The following is a 24529-nucleotide window of genomic DNA, read 5'->3' as shown; positions in this document are numbered from 1 at the left end:
TTCATAAGAGCCTCCTAAAATGTAACAAACACAAGCCTGAAGCTAGGAAGTCAACTAGAGGAACATGTGTGTTCTAAGTACTGCTCCAGTTTCAGAAACTCACTGCTACCCAGAAAATGCATCCCAGAGCCACAAAGGGGTCTCCAGACATGTCATTCCAGCCAAAGAAAACTTAGAAATATAAATGTCTATCTAGCAATATAAATATCAAAGCTACTTACAACTGACCTTGAGACCCTCAACCATTCAAAGCTGTAAATGTCACATCTCTGGGTTTGCTAACAAAGAACCTTGTGGCCCAATAGGAGTACCTCTGAGTGTGTGCTCTGCTTCAATCACTGCATCCAAAGGTGGTGGTTCTATCGCTTTGGCCAAGAATTGTCCAATCCCTCCCAGTCGCAGAAGTTTGATGCTCAAAGCAATTTCATGCAGTGGTGTTCTGAACATTTCAGGTGTCATGTGAGTTTCAAGCCTGAAAACAGTAAGGGGAGAACAAAACATTTGCATTACCAATCCCCAATACAGGTCATCCCATCAAGTGCAACCTAGCCTTCCTACATGAATACATTCACCAAGCCACCTCATCAATCCACCCTCAGTGACTTCCTGCAACCTGCACTGATTAACAGTACTTATCTTCAGAAATTCCCATTTCCCTTCCAACTGGAACCTTATCTCCTTGCCCTTCCACAACCAAACCTGAATGCTAGAACAGGTCTTCCATTCCTCAGGCAGATCAATTACTTCCAGGCTACCTATTACCACTACCCAGTTTCCATGCTGGCTACTTTATCACCTCCACTCCCAACACCATCTGCTGGTCCCTGGTTCAACTGGGTTAACAACAAGGAGGAGTGCTCTTACTGGAAACAGGCTAAGTATTTATTTCTAGAAGCATGGAGGTGTGGTGGGGATGGAGCTCTTGGGCCCCTTTCTTCCTGACACAGCGCCGTCAGTCTCTTTACCTTGAGGACCACAGTTCAAGTGTTAACCCTTATAAATGACTGAGGTTTTGAACACTTAGTATCCTATGTGATGTTTGGGATAAACATGCCTCCCAAATGAACATGGTCCCATCCATTTCTACTTCTTATCCTTGCTTCCACAGTTCAAACTGTCTTTCTCCTTCTACGTTGCATGAAGCTAGGCTTTCAGAGATTCCAAGGCCAGAAGAGATCATTGTGATCATCTAGTCTTATCTTCTGTACAACACAGGCCATAGAATTTCCCAAAATAATTCCTCATGCATATCATTTAGAGAAACACCCAATCCTGATTTTAAAACTGCCAGTGATGGGTGGATCCACCACAACATTTGGTAAACTGTTTCAAGGGTTAATTATTCCCATGGTAAAAAACATCATTTTCAACTGGCTCATGTTATACCTTTCTCTGCTAAAGTGAAGAGTCCATTCATTATTTGTTCCCCATGCAGGTACTTATACAATTAGGTCACCCCTTAAACTTTCTTTTTGTTAATCTCACATTGAGCTCCTTCAGTCTATCATGATAAAACATGTTTTCTAATCCTTTAATCATTCTGGTGGTTCTTCTCTGAACCCTCTCCAATTTATCAACATTCTTCATAAAATGACATCAGAACCGCATAGAGTATTCCAGCAGCAGTTGCACCAGTGCCAAATACAGAGCTAAAATAACCTATACTTCTACTAGAGATTGCAATTCAGGCAAGGATTGCATTAGCTTTTCCAGCCACAGCACTGCACTGGGAGCTCACGTTCTCCTCATTATCCTGGGAAGCAGGGTTTTTTTTTGGTTTTGTTTTGAGAGAGAGATCATGTTAGCTATAGTTCCCCAACCTGTAAGTATGGCCTACATTCTTTCTTTTCAGATGTCTACATTCAGCCTATTAAAACACACACTGAGTGCTTGCACCCTGTTTACCATGCAATCCTGTTCATTCTATCAAAGGCCTGTTCTCTTCATTATTTATCATTCCCTCAATCTGTGTCACCCACAAACTATCAGTTGTTATATTTTTTTCCAGATCACTGACAAAAAAAAACCAAACATTAAATAGTGTAGGGTCAAGAACAAATCTCTGTGGGACCCCTTTGGAAATACATGACTCAATCTCCTGTTTACAATTTGTCTGTTTAAGCACAGTAATTCCTGGGGTTCCATGTGCTCTGTGGTAAGATGAACTTAAAGAAATCATGGGGTCTTGTCAGAATTTAACAGCATGCAACTAGTTTGCTGTCAGAAGTTCATAATGAATTAAGATCATCACAGTATATTATAATCTGTCTAAATGTTTAATTCAACAAAGATTTTAGGAATGTTTTTATTATACGCTGCTTCAGAAACTGAGATTTCTTGACATCAATCACTGTAAACATACAGCTATCCTGCAGCTGTTGTCCAAGGGAATGGGTATACTGTGATGTTTTGCAGGGTAGTGGGTGAAATATAGTAGAATCTGACAGCTGTGTAAGCCCCTGCAGCTGTGCAGTGAGGGTTACATGGCTGTGTCTTTGGGGAAAGGTTTGGCAGATAGGAACAAGAACAGGTCAGGTTTCAGCAGTTTGGGAACGTTAGAGCAGATGGAAGTGGGAGAAAAATATTTTGGCAGCAAAAAGAGGTGTTAGCAGCTTTTGGCCAGGGAGTTGGGAAAAAGGAAGAACATCTGTCTACCTGCCTCCTCTCCACCTGGTTCTCATCACCTTCTATACCTGCTGTCCTCTCTGAGAGAGGAGTAGGGTTCCAGCATCTCTCTACACAATCCTGCACTTTTTGGTTGGTAGGGTCCAGGTGTCTTTTGTGGTATCTCATTCTAGAATCTCTTTCCTTGTCTTCTCAATACCTTGGGCCTCAACAGTGTCTCACTGGCTGAGCATGGGGCTCTTTCTTCCAAGTCTTTCTATCTGGCTCCTGGGCCATACCTGTGACTTCAGGAGCAGTCTCCACTTGACTGGACATCTTGAACAATTTCCCTGCTTTCCATGGCAGTTTTCTAAGGGGACCCACAGATTCTAGAGAGGGAATTAAATTCTGTGTCTGAGGAAATGCAATAGTTCATGGCAATCTTATCCCCATGATTTTGCGTTAATCTGCTTCCTGTGCTTGATTTGAAGCAGCTCACAACTGTATGCTCTAATTTATGGAGTACTCCCAAATGTCCCTTTGTCCCAGAAGAAGAGGCACAGCCTCACCTTTCAAAGCGAGCTCTGCTGCACAGATGGAAACAGAATCCAGCCCGCACTCGGCCAGCTCGCCCTTTCCGTTGCTCAAGGTTAGTTTTTGATGCCCAGACTGTGGCATAGTTTGTCATATTGTTGTGAGCAGTGAACAGCTTAACCTTTTGTCTGTAAAAGTAGTAAAAACAATGAAGATCAAATATTGCCAAAGCAGGTCTGCATTGTATCATTTAACACAGCAAAACTGGAATAAAAAAAGTTAACTTTGCTAGTCTTTCTGCTTAAAGAATAGTGCCCCCATTCACTGCATTAGAACCTGTATTTCCGGGATTTCTCCCAAAAGTTTAAATCTCAGCTCAAAGCTCTAACGCAATTAGTGATTCATGACTATAACATGCTCAAAGTGCATACAGCAAGTCAAAGTGCATAACAGACTAATACAGGAAGGCTTAATATTCCCCCAGCAATCATACAATGAGAGTTTAAACATAAGAATGGCCATTCTGGGTCAGACCAAAGGTCCATGCAGCCCAGTATCCTGTCTGCCGATAGTGACCGATGCCAGGTGTCCCAGAGGGAGTGAACCTAACAGGTAATGATCAAGTGATCTCTCTCCTGCCATCCATCTCCACCCTCTGACAAACAAAGGCTAGGGACACCAAGGTCTGTACTATGAAATCATCCATTTGGAACACAGTATACAGGAATCCCACTGACACCCATATAAATACCACTAGCATGGTATTCAATTGATCAAGGACAATTTACAGATACTCCAATGTGGTTGTTAAACTGTGTAGATTGCTTGGGGAGCACACAACCACTGCAGATCAGGTCTCCAAACTCAGTCTTGGGGCTACAGCAATACAAGGAAGTACTGCATGTTCACAAAAACTACTTGGCATTCCAACAAAGAATACATTGTGTAAAATAAAGATCTGGATCGGGAACTCACTTGCAAGAGTCTATAACATAGACAACGTCATTGATGGTAATGCTAGTCTCAGCAATGTTGGTTGATAAAATCACCTATGAAAACAGGAAAATCGTACTTGAATACATGTATTGTAACAAGGAGCCAAGGACGGTCTGTAAGGTAACATGTAGAATGTCAGCATTAAAAAACTCCTCTCAAAAGTACAGGAGAGAGCAACGAAACTACACTCTGTCTCTGTGTAGGTGGTATAGTTTCACACCTTGGTCACTCCAGAAGGCACTGGATCAAACACCCTGCGCTGTTCATCTCGAGGAATTTGTGAATGCAGGGGCAGAATTCTGTACCGGTGGCTTCCTACAATATGAACATCAGGAGGTTAAACAACTATAGCTGTTATGTCTCAGACATTAAATTTCAACTCTCTCTTATCCATCCACTGCTTCATACCTAAACACTTTCCTTCCACTTTCTCTCATCCATCTACTCAAACCCAGCTCTCATCCTATACAGACACACACAAGGACCAACTCCTTCAGTCAAGTCATCTTTACATTCATCCAGTAACTGTTCTGAGGGAAGGACACAGTAGAAAATAACCAAAAGCTGTTTGTACCAAAGTGTGGATTCATTTCCAGATGCTTTTGCATGGTGTATATCAGGTTCCAGCCCGGCAAGAAGACAAGCACAGCTCCTGGAACATTCAGGGTCTCAATGTACTTTAGCAAGGCCTCAATGAGCTCAAAGGGAGTTTCTTTCTCGTTCAACTGGGCCATACAACGTTTTGTTTCTGGACCATATTCATCACTACATATAAGATTACAGTTGGCCTGCAGATGTAGAGAACAAACAAAAAACCTTTAACCAGATGGCACTCTGATACTGTGGGGATGAGGGCCATTCAAACCAGATAGATGAATGGGATGGATAGATTGGAAACATTGTCCTAGGCTCAGTCCTGGCTCACAGGACAAGTTGGCCTGGCCTTGTTCCCCAGCTTTTTTCTATATGTATTCTCTTTTCAGAATTATAAACCAGTATAATTATAAATTAAGAAGGAAACTATCAAACCATATAAATCTCCATTAGAACAGAAGAATCAAACTGCTTTTCTTTAAGGAAATACCAATATGTAGGTTTGGAAAAAAATTGTTTATTTTAAGGAGAAATGGTCAATTTGCAATCAAGTTAATTGAGATTTTTTGTGATTTTACTACTAAGTTTCTCCTGCTGAGGTGTTTCTCTCTCCTCTGCGGCTAGAAGACAGACCTACAGTGCCAGCTGGGGAAATTAGGAACTATATAGAGTAAATCTAGAAACTGACTACATGACCCCAACAGTGGGTCTCAAATGCACAAAGTAACACACACACAAGTTTTCCCCCTCGTAGTTATAGATAGGGCCCTACTGAATTCATTGCCACAAAAAATGCATCACGGACCATGAAATCTGGTCTCACCCCCAGCAATGAAATCTGGTCTTTTGTGTGCTTTTATCCTATACTATACAGATTTCATGGGGGAAAACCTGCGTTTCTCATTAGGGGGTCCTGACCCAAAAGGAAATTGCAGGGGCATATGGTTATTTTAGGAGTAGCAGTATTGGTTCGCGATATTGCCACTCTTACGTCTGCGCAGCCTTCAGAGCTGGGTGACTAGAGAGTGGCGGCGGCTGACTGAGGCCCCAGCTCTGCAGCAGTGCAGAAATAAGGTGGCAGCATCATACCATGCCATCCTTACTTCTGCGCTGCTGCTGGCAGTGGCTCTGCCTTCAGAGCTGGGCTACCAACCGGCAGTTGCCACTCTCCACCTGCCCAGTTCTGAAGGCAGCGATGCCACCAGCAGCAGCAGCACAGAAGCATAGCAGTACCACAACCCACCCCTCACGCATAATAACCTTGCAACCTCTCCACAATTCCTTTGGGTCAAGTCCCCTACAATTACAACAAAGTGAGATTTCAGATTTAAATAGCTGAAATCATGAAATTTATTACTTTTAAAATCTTATGACTGTGAAATTGACCAGAATGGACAGTGAATTTGGTAGAGCCCCAGTTAAATGATCTTAGTCATTACAAAATTCATGACTGTATCTTTTTACAGAAGATACCATCACCCACAGCCATGTAAGGAATACAAGTTCTTGGTAGGCATAGTTGCTGGCAAAATCTACTGCAGCAAAAGTAGCAAGCTTGAATTCACACATCAGTTCAATTTTTTTAAAACACAGGTGATGTGACAAAATGGGACGGGAACGTTATAAGGTAAATAAATACAATAAAAGCTGTTTTATCCAGCATGCTGGAGGAATGGGGGGTGCCGGTAAATGAAAAATGCTGATTAACTAAGGGGGAGGGAGTTTGGATGCGGGAAGGGGGACCCAGATTCGGGGGGTGCTCACCTCAGGAGGCTCCCCACAAGCAGTAATCTGTCCTGGCTACTTCTAGGCATAGGTGCGGGAGGCAGCTCTGCGTGCTGCCCCTACCCCAAGTGCTACCTCCACAGCTCCTACTGGCCAGGAACCAGGAGCAGCTGGGATAGGTTGCTGCTTCCGGGGAACCACTCAAGGTGAGTGGCCCCCAGATCCGGCAACCCACACCCCCCCTGCACCTCAAGCCCCCCCCGCACCCAAACTCCCTCTCAGAGTCTGCATGCTGTACCCCAAACCCCGGCAGCCACATACCAACTGGACTATAAACTGGACTTTCAATGAAGATCAGAAATGCAGGTTTATAGAGCTTTCCAGTTGGTGAAGTGCTGTATAAAACAGCTTTTACTGTACATCAATTAGAGGAGTATTCAGAAAATTCAGTTAAATATATCGACAGCAATCCCACACTATTTCAATAGTTACAAGGTTTCTGTAAGTGTTTTAGTGCAACAGTGTTGCAGTCATTAAAACACAGCCAGTGAATTATATATATAGGAACTCATTTTATACCAATGTTCTGCTGTCTGACCACTATCTCTGTCCCCGATTAGTTACTCATGCTCACCCATTAGTCTTTGTATAATAATGTAGGAATAATACTTTTCTGAAACGCTGCAAATATTTAACCCTCAAAGAGAATCTGAAAAATGTTACTATAGAGTACTATAATTTAACTTGGCTAAACTGTGTTCTGTCCCTAACAGGTCAAATGCCTCATTGATGTCCAAGTAAGAAAGGAGTACAGCAATGCATGCATACATTGGTGCGCTGGTTCCAGCCAGTGCTTGTTTAATTTACACAGATAAACAAGCCCAACATACATCATCATCTTCACCACCTTCTTCATCTTTGTCTTTCTTCTTCTTATCCTTTAATGGAGGAACAAACTGAGTCATCTGAATACAGTCTTCCAGAAAATACTCTGCAGGGACAGATCCATCAAGTTAGTATAGAGGATGCCCATCAACCAGTCACATAGGTTCACTAGAGGGACATATTCTAACCACAGCTCTACAAAGGCCCTTCCTAAAGATAGCCATAAAGTTTCAAAAGAGCAAGCTGAGGACTCAGTTTGAAGCTAGTGCTGGAGATGAGTGCTTGACTGACAGCCCTGGAAACCAAACTCCTTGATTTATCCAAAGAATACCTACAGTATGGGCAATGGCACTACAAGCTTCCCCATACTCTCCCACCATTGTTCCTCACCCCTGACCAGCCAGCCTGTCCATTCAGGCTCTTCCCATGTATTTTCTACAGCAGTTTTTATACTGGATCACTTAGGCTGGTTTATTCAAGACAATAGATGTATGCATTATGTAGAAGCAACTCATTTTTAAATCACTATCTAACCCTCTACGAGAAACAGTGAAAAAATTCACTCTGTAGTAGTTAATGTTCTCTGACTTCTCTGCTGACATAGGATATAGACCAGATCTCAGGATACGCTGTGATTCATTTGACCTGTTTAAGCTTTTGTCCCTTCTACTTTGTGCAAGACTGAAAAGATAATGAATAAAACCAACTACTCAAAATACATGCTCAGCCAGTGTGTTACCTTCGACTGGGAAGGTTCTGCCATAGACCTCAATGATGGGGCAATTGAAGAAGTATTCACAGAACATGCTAGTATCAATAGTGGCAGACATAAGGATAACTCTGATTTCAGGATATGCCTCAACCACGTCTCTCAGCACCACCATGAGGAAGTCTGTCTGTATATAGAGAAAACAGGAGTGTTAACCAACTAGCCAAGGCTGCCAGAAACATTTTCATTTCTCCAGTAACCCTAACAATAGATAAGCAACTATGTAATTGCCTATTCATATGAACAGCACTTATGTTGCCTTCTACTAAGAACCTTTCAAACTAAACTAACTTCTGAAAAACAGCTAGCATATTGGAGAATTAAGCACCTAGTTATCAACTGCTTATTTCCCCCTACCAGATTAGACTATGTTTCAGTTGCTTCTAGACTGCCTCCTTAAAGTGGTTTTGACTTCCATGTCAACAAGCTCAGAACACTTAGTTAGCATCAAAGAACCCTTTGCGGTTCTAGTTTCCAGTCCTCATTAAAAAAAAAAAAATACAACTGAACAATTGCTGTAGTTCTACATACAGGACGTTCTATAACTGTCAGTGAGAAGGGAGGTAATTGATGTGGCACCATGAAGTGGTGATCCATACTATGAAAACATTTATTGGTTTAAGTCTGGCTTATCTGTTTAACTTGCCCTGCATTCAGACCACCTCTTAGCTTAAAAAACACCAATTCTGTACAAAAATTTAACTACTCAATACAATAGATGCCCTTAATAGCATCTCTCCTATTAGAAGAGGAAAAGGTGCATCTCATCTGGTCTGGATGCCACAAATGCACGTACATTTCCTCGTAAGAGGATTCATTGTATAAATGAGGAACTTTGACACACTGAACTTTAATCATGTGACAAGATTCAGCTTTCTCGTGTGGCAAGCTGAAAGATACCATTAATGACTGCTTCTTGGAGCACCTAGTCCTGGAACCCATAAGGGCATAGCCAATCCTTGATTTAATCGTAAGTGATGTGTGGGATCTGGTCCAAGAACAAATATAGATGAACATCTCAGTAACAGAAACCATAATGTAATTTAATTTAACATCCCTTTTTGGGGGTGGGAGTCGGGGGGAGGGGAGAGACAGAGAAATTCCAAAGAAAGGGGAATGACAAAAATGAACAGGTTAGTTAAATGGAAATTAAAAGGAACAGTCAAGATTGAAATGCCTGCAAGCTGCATGGAAACACCACAAAGGCTTAAACTGTATGTATACATCAAACAAAAAAAAATAGCAAGACGACTAAAAAACACCACCATGGTTAAACAGAGTAAGAGAGATGGTTAAAGACAAAAAGACATCCTTTAAAAGTTGGAAATCAAATCTTATTGAGGCAAACAGAAAGGAACAAACATTAGGAAAGGGACAGATAAGAGAAAATCATGATGCCACTTAATAAATCCATGGTATACCCACACTTGGAATAATGCATACAATTCTAGTTGCCCTATCTCAAAAGAAAAAAAAAAGCTATATTAGAATTGTAAAAAGTACAGAGAAGGGCAAGAAAAATGATCAGGAATATGGAACAGCTTTCACACAAGGAGAGATGAAAAGGACTGGGACTACTCATCTTAGCAAAAGAGACGATTAAGGGTTGATACGATAAAATAATGACTGCTGTGGAGAATGAATAAGGAAGTGTTATTTACCCTTCACATAAGAACTAGGGTTCACCCTATGAAATTAATAGGCAGTAGGTTCAAAACAAACAAAAGGAAGACATGTTCACACAATGCTGAGTCAACCTGTAGAACACATTGCCAGGGGATGTTGTGAAAGCCAAAATTACAACGGAGTTCAAAAAAAGCAAACAGATAAGTTCCTTGAGGGTGGCTAATAACTCATTGATAGACATAAGATGGTAAGGGACCCTGGGACTGGATGACAGGGGATGGCTCACTCAATGAACTGCCCTGTTCTGTTCACTCCTTCTGAAGCATCTGGCACCAGCCACTATCAATCAGAAGATAGAATAAATAGACTAGATGGATCACTGGTCCGACCCAGTATAGCCATTCTTATGAAAACCAAGATAGATTCAGGTAGATTTAAAAAAAAAAAGTTTTTAATTAATTGTGAATAAATTCAGCACAATATCCCCACTTTTATATTAAATGTTGCTCATTTTGCAGTGCTTTCAGGTTTTCAATTTGTTATAGATTTTTGTACTGAAGATGAACTACTGCATTGTAGTTGTCAACTTAATATGCTAGTACTTAAGCCACAATCATCAAGTGGTATATTACTATAGATAAGAAAATGGAAGGGAAGGACAACAAAATTTCAGCCTATCCAATTTTCACTCTTATCTTCAGCACTAAACCACTTCGTACAAAGTACTTGCACTGTAGTGCTCTATTTGCTAAAGAAAGCCAAAGGTGTAGGAGAGAGTCCTACTAGGACTTATAAAGGAATGTAAGAAGAAGCTGTGCAGCCTTGATCTTCAGCTGGAAACATCTCAGAAGTATTTCAACCAGTACTACAATTGAGAACAATTACAGAAGACTCAGATCCATAAAATTTAGTAAAATGCACAATTCCCTTTCACATAAGACAGGAACGCATACATAGCATTCAGAGTAAACACTAAGCAAACACAAAAGACCTGGTAAACAGGTAAAGCAATCCAGATCTCCAGCTCAGTAACTCACATTAATGTCTCTCTCATGGATCTCATCCACAATAACATGACTAATTCCACGGATTCCAGCCTCCAGTTTTCTTAGGAGGACACCTTAAAAAAGGAATTCACATTAATGGAGATAGTAACAGCTGAATGTTGAGATGGATCATAACAGTTCAAACATTTATAACAAAGCCTCAGCTATGCTTTTATGAGGGTTGCAAACATCAGTTTATATCAAGAACTGTGCACATTTTGAAACCCTTTGTCTAAACCCCACATTTACATCTGTATGTAATGAGGAGAGGGGGCTCAAGTGTTGAGACTAGAGAGACCACCTCTCCCCACCCTAAACTTCAGGTGGCTACTCCTCATCTCACTTAGAGGGAATATTATGGATATGGTATCTGATCTGTATTCATTCTCAAACCTCTAATGAGCCCAATGACCAAATTAAACTGGCACACCTCCCTTTTCGTAATTGGAGAAGTTTGCTGAGCAGGTGAACAAAACCTGCTATTTTCATTCAGATTCTCTCTGAAAACAAGGACTGTTTTCTCACTGTCATCAGTGCCACTAGTGCCAGGCATCTAAGCTGATACTCAGATACTAGGCTGGTTGGGTAACAAAGCAATACAGACCTACAGTGCAGAACATCACACTGGCATGGGGGCGGGGAAGTACAGATTCAAATCGCACACTGTATCCACAGCTTTGCCCAGGTTCTTCTCCTCTCTCATACGACACACGCTCTGCCACGGAAACTGCACTGATCCTCCTAGGCTGAGAGGTGAAATGTTTTTTGCACATTGTAAAGATGAAACTAAGCAAACTTACCTATTGCATAGACCTACAAATACAGAGACTGGGGAAGTTAGCTGTGCCCTCTCCCCAAACTTTAATGTTGCAGGATACTCATTTAAAGACAAATCTAATTGGTAAGCACCCAAAAAAGATGAGAACTACAATCCAAACTCTTAAAATACTCATGAAAGTACATTACTAACAGCACTGGCTTGAGCCATGTATAGTTTGGGTAGGTAATATGAAAGTCCTACGCAGCTCTGCCAGTGCACCTCAAAAACATTTCTATCTTAAGCAGACCCTGCTGAACAATGTGAATAAACAGAAGCTGGATGCAAGTCAGTAGCTGCTTCTAATGGACAGTATCACACTGCAGACACTGCAAGAAGCAAACTACTTAAGCTGGGAATGGAGGAAACAAGATCACCGGAAAGGTGCAAGCTCAGCGTTTTTCTTAAAAAATGGTTCATTTTGCATAGTTCAGGTGATTTCCATAGGCCTCCATATCCCTTATCTGCTGGATCCCATTCCTTCAGATAACCAATAGGTCTGACCTGCCGCACCTATCAACTAGGACAGGGATTGGCAACCTTTGGCATGCAGCTCGCCAGGGTAAGCATCCTAGTGGGCCGGGCCAGTTTGTTTACCTGCCGTGTCTGCAGGTTCGGCCGATCGCTGCTCCCACTGACCGCGGTTAGCCATCCCAGGCCAATGGGGGCAGCGGGAAGTGGCAGCCAGCATGTCTCTCAGCCCGCACTGCTTCCTGCAGCCCCCATTGCCCTAGGACGGGGCAGTGAGAGCAGCATAATCCACCATGAGACCTAAATAATTTCAATTTATAATGCGTTCCTCACTTGTGTTACTACAATGTTGCATTCTGCAGCTTTGCCGTTTTTGATGTATTCATCCAGGATGTACTGTGGAACCTGTGTGGTTTTGCCACAACCAGTGGCACCACGAATGACGACAACAGGACTGTGATGGATTGCATCAAGAATTTCAGTCTCAAATTTCTTCACAGGCAGTGTCTCCCTCTCTTGTAGAATCTGAAAAGAGACCCAGTCCTTTCCTGTAATATTCAGCAATCCAACCCATTCTGCTCCCTATCTACATCAAGAGTGTTCCACTCTCGCAAAACATGTACTCTACTCCACATTAGTGGGATCTGTGAACCTGAGAGATCTCTTCCTGCAAAACCAATAATGGTAGCATTCTTGAACTTGGGCAAAACATATTAAAGCAATCATTCTTGCAGCAGTAGTGCCCCATGCCTCTGAAAGCACTTGCCAGCAATCCTGAGTTAAAACCCACAATCCCCAGCACAAAGAATTATCTACAGCACTCAGAAAGAGCAGCAAGTCCAGGGTTAGAGTGAAGAAAATTACAGCAAGTATTGCTTCTGCAAACTTACCAGCATGCCAAAAATCACAGGCAGCAGACTTACCCTCTGTAACTCTTGATCCTGCTCCAAGCGGTACATGAGATCATTTTTCAAGTCCATGCTTATCTGTTCTGGGGAGGCCTGGAAAGTACACGACGGGTTAAGAGACTCGTTGGAAGGACATCTGTTTATATTTACAATGAAAACAAACCACATTAATGCAATAAGAAGTTATGTTGGTAACATTGCATTAGTACTACTATAACCTTAACTTTGACCCATTACCAATACTGAATATCTGGATGATGAAGTTATATGTGCAAATCTGTAGTCATAAAAAGATGCAATTTGAACAAATCAGGAGTACACCATCAATATTACTCTGACAGTCCATCATCAAAAGACATCAAATGCCTGCCACTTCCAAAGACAGGACAGGGAACCAATGGACCAGGAGTTTGGCTGCGTATTTATCACAAAGATCACATGCAGTAATCCTTCATGTTAGAGCATTAGAATTCCATATGAAAGTTGACTCACGGAACAGGTTATTTCCTCTCATACCGCAAAAAGGGACTTACTAGGTCTTCACTGAGATCATCAGCAGAAATATTCTCTTTGAGACAGTGTGCCAAATTGCAGTTTCCTACTCTACATAACTTTGGATGCGAGAATAAAAAAAAAAAAAAAAAAAGATGAAAATGGACTTTTAATTTATAGTAAGAGGAAAAAGCTACTGAAAAGATGTGAGGTTTTATTTTTTAAAACCATGATAGTGAGGACTTAGCTTCACCTTCTGATCAGTGATGACTGAAGAATGCAGGCAATTCCAAAAGAAACAGGATCTTTTCATCTAATTCCCTGAGCTATCCTACCATTTCTTTACCTACCTAGACCAGCATGCTAGAGTTTGGATGGACCATTTTTCTAAAAAAGTTAGTTTTCCCAGAAAGTTTTCAGTAACAGTCTAACTCTCTGTTTTAGGCTTAGACACAAATGTATTGTACTCTGATTGAATGGAAAAACTATATATCAAGGAACAGCTGAAGTGATCACTCTGATGGCAATCTTTCACATGCATCATCCACAGATTAGCCATTCTGTGCAAAAGGGCAGGATGCAGTAAAAACCTTAGCTGAACTACCACCTCCAATACTTAATAAGTAGGGCTGTCGATTAATTGCAGTTAACTCACGCAATTAACTAAAATAATTAATCGCAGTTTAAATCGCACTAGTAATAAATTTCAACTGGTATTTTATTGTTTAACTATTTTTGGATGTTCTTCTACATTCTCCAATATATTGATTTAAATTACAACACAAAATACGAAGTGTACAGTGCTCACTTTATATTATTTTTATTATAAATATTTGCACTGTAAAAATGATAAAAGAAATTGTATTTTTCAATTCCCCTCATACAAGTACCATAATGCAAACTCTTTATCGTAAAGTACAACTTACAAATATAGATTTTTTCTGTTACATAACTGCACTCAAAACAAAACAATGTAAAACTTTAGAGCCTACAAGTCCACTCTGTCCTACTTCTTATTCAACCAATTGCTAAGACAAACAAGTTTGTTTACATTTACAGGAGATAATGCTGCAGGCTTCTTATTCACAATGTCGCCTGAAAGTGAGAACAGGAGTTCACATAGCACTTTTGTAGCTGGCATTGCAAGGCATTTACATGCCATTTGTATGCCCCTTCATGCTTCGGCTACCATTCCAGAAGACATGCTTCCATGCTGATGACACTCCTTTCAAAAATCATGCATTAATTAAATTTTGACTGAACTCCTTGGGAGAAAATAGTATGTCTCTTGCTCTGTTTTACCAGCATTCTTCCATGTATTTCATATTACAGGAGTCTTAGATGATGATCCAGCATATGTTGTTCGTTTTAAGAACACTTTCACTGCAGGTTTAAGAATAAGTGCCTTCAAAAAATCTAAGGGGGACGAGCTATGGAGCATGCTTTCAGGAGTCTTAAAAGAGAAGCACTCTGATACAGAAACTACAGAACCTGAACCGTCAACAAAGAAAATCACCTTCTGCTGATGACATCTGACTCAGGTGATGAAAGTGAACATGCACTGCTTCAGACAGTTATCAAGCAGAACCTGTTATCAGCATAGACACATGTCTTCTGGAATGGTGGTTAAAGATGAAGGGACATATGAATTTTTAACGCATCTGGCACGTAAATATCTTGCAATACCGGCTACAACAGTGCCATGCGAACATCTGTTCTCACTTTCAGATGACACTGTAAACAAAAGCAGGCAGTATTATCTCCTGGAAATGTAAACAAACTTGTTCGTCTGAGTGATTGGCTGAAAAGAAGGAAGACAGAGTGGACTTGTAGGCTCTAAAGTTTTACATTGTTTTATTTTTTAATGCAATTGTTTTATTGTACATACTTCTACATTTGTAAGTTCAACTTTCATGATAAAGAGATTGCATTACAGTACTTGTAGGAAGTGAATTTAAAAATATGATTTCTTTTGTTTTTTAAAGCAAATATTTGTAATAAAAAAGATAAAGTAAGCACTATACACTTTGTATTCTGTGTTGTAACTGAAATCAATATATTTGAAAATGTAGAAAACATCCAAAACTATTTAAATAAATAGTATTCTATTATTGTTTCAATCATACGATTAATCTTTTTACTACCACGATTAGTCTTAAAAATTAATTGTGCGATTAATGGTAATATTAAATATAGTCATAAATATCTTTCAACTTTGCTACTAAAGGATCAATTAATCTCCGTTGCAAAAAGGAAGCTGCACCCTGCCGAGCAAATCTTGTGAGTGATATGAAGTATATGTTCAATTTGCAGTATCATTCAAGATCTTAATTACAAACACATCTCAAACTTGCAGTTAATGGACTGTTGCTAGGGCCGTGTATTGAAAAACAATGCATAATTGTATCAGCCAAGCAAGCAAAGCTCAGGGAGCAGATAGGGATATAAACGGCATCAGAAAAATAGAAAACAAGACTCTTGCTATGGGTACCCTATTTTGACCAGGTTATGTTGGTACTCAAGTCAAGCCAGCTGCATCCGCCAAGCCCACATTTCCTTTTCTTTACTAGGCCACATCATTGTTCGCTACGTAGCTGGAAGCCATGGAAAAGCAGACTGGTAAGAGTGACACCTGCTTGAAGCAGTTTCTCCTTTCAAAAGCAGGATTCCTGGGGATTGGGAAGACAGGCTGAGAATAGTTATAAACTGAAATTTAAAGAAGCCTATATGTTTGCCTTATGAAGTTAATGGGAGCTGTTTAAGGGCTGCTGTCAGATAGCTAAACCCAAAATCCATTAAGTCAATCCAAGACGTCCCATGGATTATTGGAACTTTCCCCAGAAACCCGGAAAAATGCATTTACAAGTTCCAGGAATATGCAAATAGGAACAGATCCATTCTAAGAAACTGCCTTAGACTTACATATGCCAGAGGACCCTCATCAATATTGCAGCTGGTCCAAGGGTTCCAATTTGACTGAGGGGGTGACCATGGGACAACTCCCATTTGATTCTGTCTCACAGATGGTTCAAAATGGGCCAGCTTTCCAATGTTGAGCGAAACTGGATAGCTTGGATCTTCAGGCTACAAGTTCAGAAAAATTAAAAAAATGTTCAATTAAACTGTAAGACTGATGGGGAAAAACCAGTGTAATGAAGTGTCTGAACTAGGGCTGCCGATTAATCACAGTTAACACATGTGATTAACAAAAATCGCAATTAAAAAAATTGTGATTAATCGCAGTTTTAATTGCGCTGCTAAACAGAATACCAATTGAAATTAAATTTTTGCATTTTCTTCTACGTTTTCAAATATATTTATTTCCATTACAAACACAGAATACAAAATGTACAGTGCTCACTTTATATTATTCTTGATTCCAAATATTTGCACTGCAAAAGTGATATGAGAAAAAGTATTTTTCAATTTACCTCATACAAGTACAGTACCATAATGCACTCTATCGTAAAAGCGTTAACTTACAAATGTAGATTTTTGTGTTACATAACTGCACTAAAAACAATGTAAAACTTCAGAGCCTACAAGTCCACTCAGTCCTACTTCTTGTTCAGCCAATCACTAAGACAAATAAGTTTGTTTATATTTACAGGAGATAATACTGCCCGCTTATTTACATCACCTGAAACTGAAAACAGGCGTTCGCATAGCACTTTTGTAGCAGGCATCGCCAGGTATTTACATGCCAGATATGCTAAACATGTGTATGCCCCTTCTTGCTTTAAAAAAAATCATGTGTTAATTAAATTTGTGAATAAACTCCATGGGGGAGAACTGTATGTCTCCCACTATGTGTTACTTGCATATATTTCATGTTATAGCAGTCTCAGATGACCCAGCACATGTTCGTTTCAAGAACACTTTCATTGCAGATTTGACAAAATGCAAAGATGGTACCAATGTGAGATTTCTAAAAAGATAACTACAGCACTTGACCCAAGGTTTAAGAATCTGAAGTACCTTCCAAAATCTGAGAGGGACGAAGTGTGGAGCATGTTTTCAGACGTCTTAAAAGAGCAACACTCTGATGTGGAAACTACAGAAACCAAACCACCAAAAGGAAAGTCAACCGTCTGCTGTTGGCATTTGACTCAGATGATGAAAATGAACATGTGTTGGTCCACACTACTTCGGATCATTATTGTGCAGAACACATCATCAGCATGGTGGTCGAAGTATGAAGGGATATATGAATCTTTTGAGCATCTGGCACAAAAGTATCTTGCGACACTAGCTACAACAGTGCCATGTGAATGCCTATTCTCACATTCAGGTGACATTGTAAACAAGAAGCAGGTAGCATTACCTCCGGTAAATGTAAACAAACAAGTTTGTTTGAGTGATTGGCTAATAAGAAGTAGGACTGAGTGGACTTGTAGGCTCTAAAGTTTTAGATAGTTTTATTTGAGTGCCGTTATTATTTCTACATAATTCTACATTTGTATGCTCAATTTTCATGACAAAAATGGCACTACAGTACTTTTATTAGGTGAACTGAAATATACTATTTTTGTTTTTACAGTGCAAATATTTGTAATCAAAAATGAAGTGAGCACTGTACACTTTGTATTGTGTTGCAATTGAAATATATTTGAAAGTGTAGAAACCATCCAAAAATATTTAAATAAATGATATTCTATTATTGTTTAACATCACGCAATTAATCTCATGATTAAGTTTTTTAATTGCTTGACAGCCCAAGTCTGAAGCACGCACCCACCTGTGGCATGATCTCAAGCGAAAGCTCCTGTATGATGCTATTCAGCTGATTTTCCAAATCAGGCGAGACCACCACTTCATAAGGTTCTACCTGTGAAATTAAAAATACTTCAATAAAAACCCAAGATATCCACAAGAACCTCACTGGAGAATATATTGAAATGCTAAGAGGCTTCTAAGGAGAGAGAAGTGAAAAGGGACACTGACAGCTCAGAACTCATATTTATTAAAGGTACTTTTTATACAAAATTTAAGTTCAACAAAAATCTATGTTTTTAAAAAAACTGAGTATTTTTGTTTTTTTTTTAATGAACATGTAGACAATTCTTTCAGTGTTTGCAATCAAAATACTGCAGTACTACTAACACAAGAGAACCCAAAACTGACTGGTCTGCTGACAAGTTAAATCAAGTTTGCCAGAAGCTGGAAATGGGAGAGATGGGATGGATCACTTGATGATCACACCTGTTCTGTTCATTCCCTCTGAGGCACCTGGCATTTACCGCTGTCGGAGACAGGATACCAGGTCAGACAGACCTTTGGTCTGACCCACTATGGCCGTTCTTATGTTCTTAAGTTGAAAAATAGAGATTTTTTTATTTTTAGTTTTACTATTGTAGAATGTGACCACAAATAAAACACACACACACACACACCCCTGCCCTTTCAATATGCATGCATACCTATCTGTTGCTCCAAGCACGCAGGTGCACACACATACATACACACAAATACACACGCAGTTAGTTCTCTGTTCATCCCAGCCACTCATCCTTTCCCAGATCAAAATCTCTCTCTAGTTCTGAAGATCAGAAAATTGCATTAGCTTCCCAAGCATTAAACATGGAGCATAAGCAAGCAGGGACAAATTTACACCAGTTTACTGCTCCTTCTGACTCAGAGGAATAGTATCTGCTTTCTCCTACAGCAGACTCACTGTTTCTCCTTCCTTCTTCTTTGTCTGCCCAGTGTAGGGCTCGATGACACCAAGATGGTAGAGCTGTCTGACCAGGGACAGAGCACAGGACTGTGCTGCCAGCTTTTTGTTTGATCCATGCTCACGAGCAAAGATTCCTGTAGCACACAAACATTAAGGTTATAGTAGCCAATGATGCATGTTGTCTGTACGGGTAAACATCTTTAGCATAAGATAGCAATATAAGATGGGTTTAGTGGCTACTTAGAAGCAGGTTTCAGTAATGATCCCTACTGAGAAGAGGGACTCCCAGCTCCAGCCAGGCTGTAACCAACAAAAGTTAATTCACATTACAGTATTCACACAAGCAGGTTTACCTTACAGCACTCAGCCTACCCAGGCTTAACAGGGCTTTTTCCACAACATTTGTGAAAGCCACGACTCCCTTACAGCACTCACCTGGACCAGGCTATGCTGCAGGCCCATTTTCAATTTCAAGGCACCAGTCTACAAATCCAGTAGAAACTTGACACTTGTTTTTCTTGTGTCTTCAAATACCTAACAGTTTGGTCATTTTAAGGCATCACACTACATCAATTTTACTGCATTAGGGACATTATAAAAAGATCATCAATTGACTGGTGAAGTTTCTAATTGTATAGATATCTGCTAAAGTTCAAATCACAAGATTAAGACTTGTGTGCTAGGTATCATTCAAAAACAAACATCAAACACCACACAACCCATAGGTTTCTAACTAGCTGTTTTGAAATGGTGTAATTTTTGTGATTCTCCAAGGTTTCCCCTCCACCCCACCTCCCACCCATCTTCCTCCATCCTAGTCCTATATATGTCTATCCTGGATCACTGACTAGACACTTAACCTGAGCAAGGAGGCTTCTTGAATGGTCCTACTTCTAGCTCTTTGCTTGCTTTGGACTTTACTGCAATAGACTTCCATGAAGGTAGAGGCCAGCTCGTTAAAAATAATTTCTAAAAGCAACAATTCAAGCAGCGCAATAACACTAGATACCTGCATCTCTCAGGTGGTTCAGGGCCAAGGGTCTTAAGCTATTTCAGTAACCAGATATATGAGTATTTGAAACCACCATACACTATGTAGCCAGTTATCACAGGCCATCCCTTTACAATGTAAAAAGGAAAGGTCTATGTGTTTAATGAACAAGCAGCTCAAAGGTTTACTGGGGGAAAAGGTAAAAACATTTCCATAATAGCAGTCAATGGTGAGAAACTTCACACCATTCAGCAAGCTGCTTACTGGGGCCCACTGGGGCACTGGTAGCAGTACATTATTGCATGAAACACCATCTAACCAGTGTTGCATGTACTCAGAATTATGCTCATGTTTCTCTGCTCTAAGACCCATAACTAGCCAGACAGGATGAAAAGGAGGACACTTACTTCTGCCCAGCTGCTTGACATAAATGGTCATTTCTGCAATAAAGCTCCTGTAAACACACAGAGAGACACAGTTAAGGTTTTAATTCTTGAGAGTGGCTGAACCCGACATTTCCAAGATGGCCAGGTTTTCCAACTGTTTAGACAAAGCTAATCAAAACTCAATTATAAAACAATTATTTCCTCCTTAATTCTAGAACAAATGAAACATTAACTTTAAAGTGTGTGGTTTTTCCCTCTGAAAAACCTTGTACAGTGACACCTTCTCAATCGTGAGATCTGCTCCCTGTGTATTTTGAGCAAACAACTAATGACTAAAATAAGATTCTAGTGCTTTTAATCCCATAAAAACTAATTCAGCTAAGTAAACTGAGTTCTAGTTTGACTGATGGATCAGTTGTTTCAGTTGCAGATCCAGATTCTTCCTTTATCTGTTTCCTATGCAACTTGACAGTTAATGGGCAACACCAAAAGAAACCACAGGCACACTCACTCAGTATTTGGACTCATATACTGGTAAAAATGCAGCTTAACTTTTGAACTGAAGAGTGACTTTGAAGGACTGGCAATTGGAAAAAAAAATCTGGTAATTTGAGTATGTCTGATCTGGATTCATGAACACACATACCCATGATGTCATTTTACAGTTACTTTTCAGAACAGAACCTTAAGAAACTGACAGAAAAGACAGAACTATCTGAGGAGCCTTAAAGAAGAGGATGGATGGGGCGGGGGGAGAGGGAGAGGATATCTTCACTTGTTTTCACTAGCATCAAGGTATACATGTTTCAACACAAGAACAGGCTCCTACCCTGCCTGGAATCAAGTGGTGAAGTGTGACCAAATAGGCAGATAACAGAGTTGCTTTTGAATTGTAGTCAATGGTTCTGTTAACAAGATTCTTATATGCAGTACTGCCTAACACTGAAATGTAGATCAATCTGTTCAGATTCCCCTAATTTCCAGGTGTTCTGGCTTTGCCTTCAGTCAGAACACAAACATTCAGACTGCTAACCATATAATAAACTCGTTAAAGAGACTACTGGTACATTGATAAAGGCTGTGATTTTCAGAGACACTTAAGGGAGTAAGACACCCAACTTTCATTGAAATTCAATGGGAATTGGGCACCGATCTCACAAGTTTTGCCCTCCCTCCCTTTTTAAAAAAAAAAAAAAAAAATCACAGCACAAATGCTTGTTCGAAGATTAGAAATTAAAACCACATTGTTATAACTTTGGGTTTAAACTTGCAAATCTGATCCAAGTTGTTTGGGCTCTAACAGATGCAGTTCCTCTCTGAAAACTATGCCTCTGGTGGTTCCACTGCTGCAGGCAGAACCTTGCAGCTAGGACACAGACTTGATTTCTCGCTGTAAATAAAACAAAGGTTAGGTGAGGATTTAAGTTCAATGTTAGACTCCTTCCTGCACCATCAGTGAACTGACCTTCACGCACAGCGGCTTCATGAGTCAAAGGCCACTGGCTCTCAGGGATACAACAGCCACCCTTTCATTAATGACACCGATGCCAGTATGTTTCTCAGCCAGGCTTATAGTCAGCACTCAATCTCATTCTCCTCCACCTAAGGGGGGAACAGCGACACCAGAAATCAGTTTACAATAGACTCCCATGTGATTGCTTAGTTCGGCCTAAGCAGAAGCACATGTGTGAATGAGCACAGATCTCTGGTGTCGCCGTCTGCTACCCCTTTCAGCATGAAACAAGCAGCAATGCTGTACCCAGACTGCCAGCGAAGTCCCCAAAAGGTAAAAGTCTTGTCCCATCATTTGCTAAAATATTTATTTTGTAGTCTGTGCCCCAGAAGTTCTATATTTACATTCCTGTTACTCAAAATAAACCCTCTTGATTCCAAATGTATGCTATTAAGTACCTGTACCCACTCAGTTTTGAAGGGACAGTGACAAAAAAATCCACTGAAGAGACATTTCTCCTTTAAAATTTCTCACTTATGGAAGAGTAAAACTGACACTCAATATAAAGAATATTAAAAAGATCAGAACTGCCAAGTTATACGTAGACTTCGAAGGATTAGCTTTTTATTGGTAAATGTCAGCAAGTTTAGATTTCATCATACACATACAAACGGACAAAAGACATTACCATCAATAATCTAAATTTACAGATAAGCAAAGTAAGAAAAATGCTGCCTGAGAACTTACAGTTTGATTTAAGGTTATTTTCCTTGTATCTTTTGATATGTGATATTTACAATTTGTTTGGTTTCTAAAGCTTTAACTTTCTGAATCTCAGTGTCTGTCATTAAACAACTGTCTGACACACTCAGTTTTGTACATCTGAAAATTTAAAATATTGATATTATCTTTCATTATAAAAAAATCAAAAACTGAATTCTGCCAAGCCTAGTATATGAGAGGATTGGTGCTTCCTGAAAATACTACTATCACCCTACTTCTTCAATCCAGAGATACAGTGCAACTATTCCTCTGCTTTTACTGTATATACACCAGAAGGATTCACCTAATATGCAAATTTACTCCGGGCCTCATGTTAGAATAGGTCTGAAGAGTCAGATCCACTGTAACAGGTTTCTCTCACAATCCACTCTTTCCAACATGCTGATCCACACGAGAGTAATCCACACGAGCCTTCCTGGGAGTAATAAATACTACACCCTGGAATGCTCTTTGGAAGAACAGCAAGCAGGCTGAGAAACATACCAGTACCAACTACCACCCCCACTTTCCTCAACTATATGGATTTTAAGGTCTCCACCCACAAGGAATCCATACCACCACATACAGGAACAGCAACCTGCAGATTACAGAAGTAAACACTCTACTGAACAACCACTTAGAACTTGAATTTTGTATGTACTCAGTAGTATACAGTTAATCCTCACCCCATTGATTTGAAAGAGGTAAGTGCCCAACATTTGGAAACAGAAATGGAAGTGAACTGACTTGAAGCAATGCCAGTACAAGGTTTACATGAGTACCAGGGTATCTTGATGTCAAACACATAATGTGTTCATATAGCTGAAAAAGATTTTTATGAAATTTCCCACCATTAATAGGAATTGACTGGAGAGATACTTCAGAGTTCCTGGCAATCTTCTGCGAGTAGATCAAGGGATATTGGAATCAGAGAAAACAAAAATCCAGCTGTCTCTCTTGATAATAGCATAATCTTCAGAGAACACATTTAGGATGGCAAAGGGCACAGCAGCTTTCCAAAAGGCTTATTTATACAGAACTGATGTATTTAAAAAAAAAACAAACGAAGTATGATAGTGTTTCTCACCACAAAAAAGATTTCAGTATGAAAGAAAACAGACTTTCCCTGCCACAAAAAGTTTCACATTTTCAAGGGCGGGGGGGGGGGGGGGGGAGAAGGTGTCCCAAGTTTGGATGAAAACTCAAAATTGTGAATTTTCCCACAGAATGGAAAGAATTCCATTTCAGAAGAAATGAAATAGAATTTTTCAGCTTGCTAGCTCACTCCCCAGGGAGCCAAGCAACCTGGGACCCTGACCAGTTGGCAGGAAACCAGGGTGGCCAGACTTCCTAGTTTCTGCCAAAACTTTTCAATGCTATCACAATACATTCCCACAGAACACTGATTCCACTGAATCAGCATATTCCAATGGAAATTTTCAACAAGCTCTAGCATAACAATTGTTAAGTCTCCATTAGATACGTTCCCTGCTTAACCTAATTTAAGCATTACACATTAAATTAATGTTTCCTTAATGCATTTTATAGTGAGTAGCACAAATGATTATTTACTGCTGGGATAATCGCCTAGCAATCAAACTGAGACCTCCCAGTTACCTAGATTATAGCAATATTACCACTATAAAATGCAAAACAAAAGGCATTTCTTTAAGAAGGTGCCAAAACTATCAGGCAAAGATTCCTCCACAGTGTCATCCACATCCCAATGTCAAGGACCTCTTCCCCCTCCCTCCCAAGGTCCAGAACAACAGTCGCCATCCTTCTAACACACT

General features: G+C 40.1%; 2 protein-coding genes across 3 annotated transcripts in view; both read right to left on the bottom strand.

The window, feature by feature from the left end:
* DHX9 (DExH-box helicase 9) overlaps positions 1-24529 on the bottom strand; it is a 41891-nt gene that overhangs the window by 11585 nt on the left and 5777 nt on the right. The window contains exons 1-16 of one of the 2 annotated variants that reach the window (XM_050963566.1): positions 21987-22079; positions 20543-20589; positions 19142-19278; positions 18206-18295; positions 16390-16551; positions 12991-13068; positions 12401-12592; positions 11384-11525; positions 10771-10853; positions 8078-8234; positions 7344-7444; positions 4709-4922; positions 4355-4449; positions 4114-4187; positions 3174-3326; positions 312-472 (exon numbers count right to left, since the gene is read on the bottom strand). In XM_050963566.1, coding sequence (XP_050819523.1) covers positions 312-472; positions 3174-3326; positions 4114-4187; positions 4355-4449; positions 4709-4922; positions 7344-7444; positions 8078-8234; positions 10771-10853; positions 11384-11525; positions 12401-12592; positions 12991-13068; positions 16390-16551; positions 18206-18295; positions 19142-19278; positions 20543-20573 — 1870 coding nt within the window. In that variant the 5' untranslated portion in view covers positions 20574-20589; positions 21987-22079. Of the gene's footprint in view, positions 1-311; positions 473-3173; positions 3327-4113; positions 4188-4354; positions 4450-4708; positions 4923-7343; positions 7445-8077; positions 8235-10770; positions 10854-11383; positions 11526-12400; positions 12593-12990; positions 13069-16389; positions 16552-18205; positions 18296-19141; positions 19279-20542; positions 20590-21986; positions 22080-24529 lie in introns of those variants that run through there. The other variant, XM_050963565.1, reaches the window with a different exon arrangement.
* The window catches only part of NPL (N-acetylneuraminate pyruvate lyase), a 53087-nt gene continuing 49559 nt past the window's right edge, over positions 21002-24529 (bottom strand). The window contains exon 11 of the mRNA XM_050963568.1: positions 21002-21012. The gene's annotated coding sequence lies outside the window, so the exon portion shown is untranslated. The remainder of the gene's footprint in view (positions 21013-24529) is intronic.

The sequence above is a fragment of the Gopherus flavomarginatus genome, chromosome 7 (assembly GCF_025201925.1).
Source record: "Gopherus flavomarginatus isolate rGopFla2 chromosome 7, rGopFla2.mat.asm, whole genome shotgun sequence".
Classification (NCBI taxonomy): Eukaryota; Metazoa; Chordata; order Testudines; family Testudinidae; genus Gopherus; species Gopherus flavomarginatus.
This window is presented reverse-complemented; position numbering and strand designations above follow the sequence as displayed.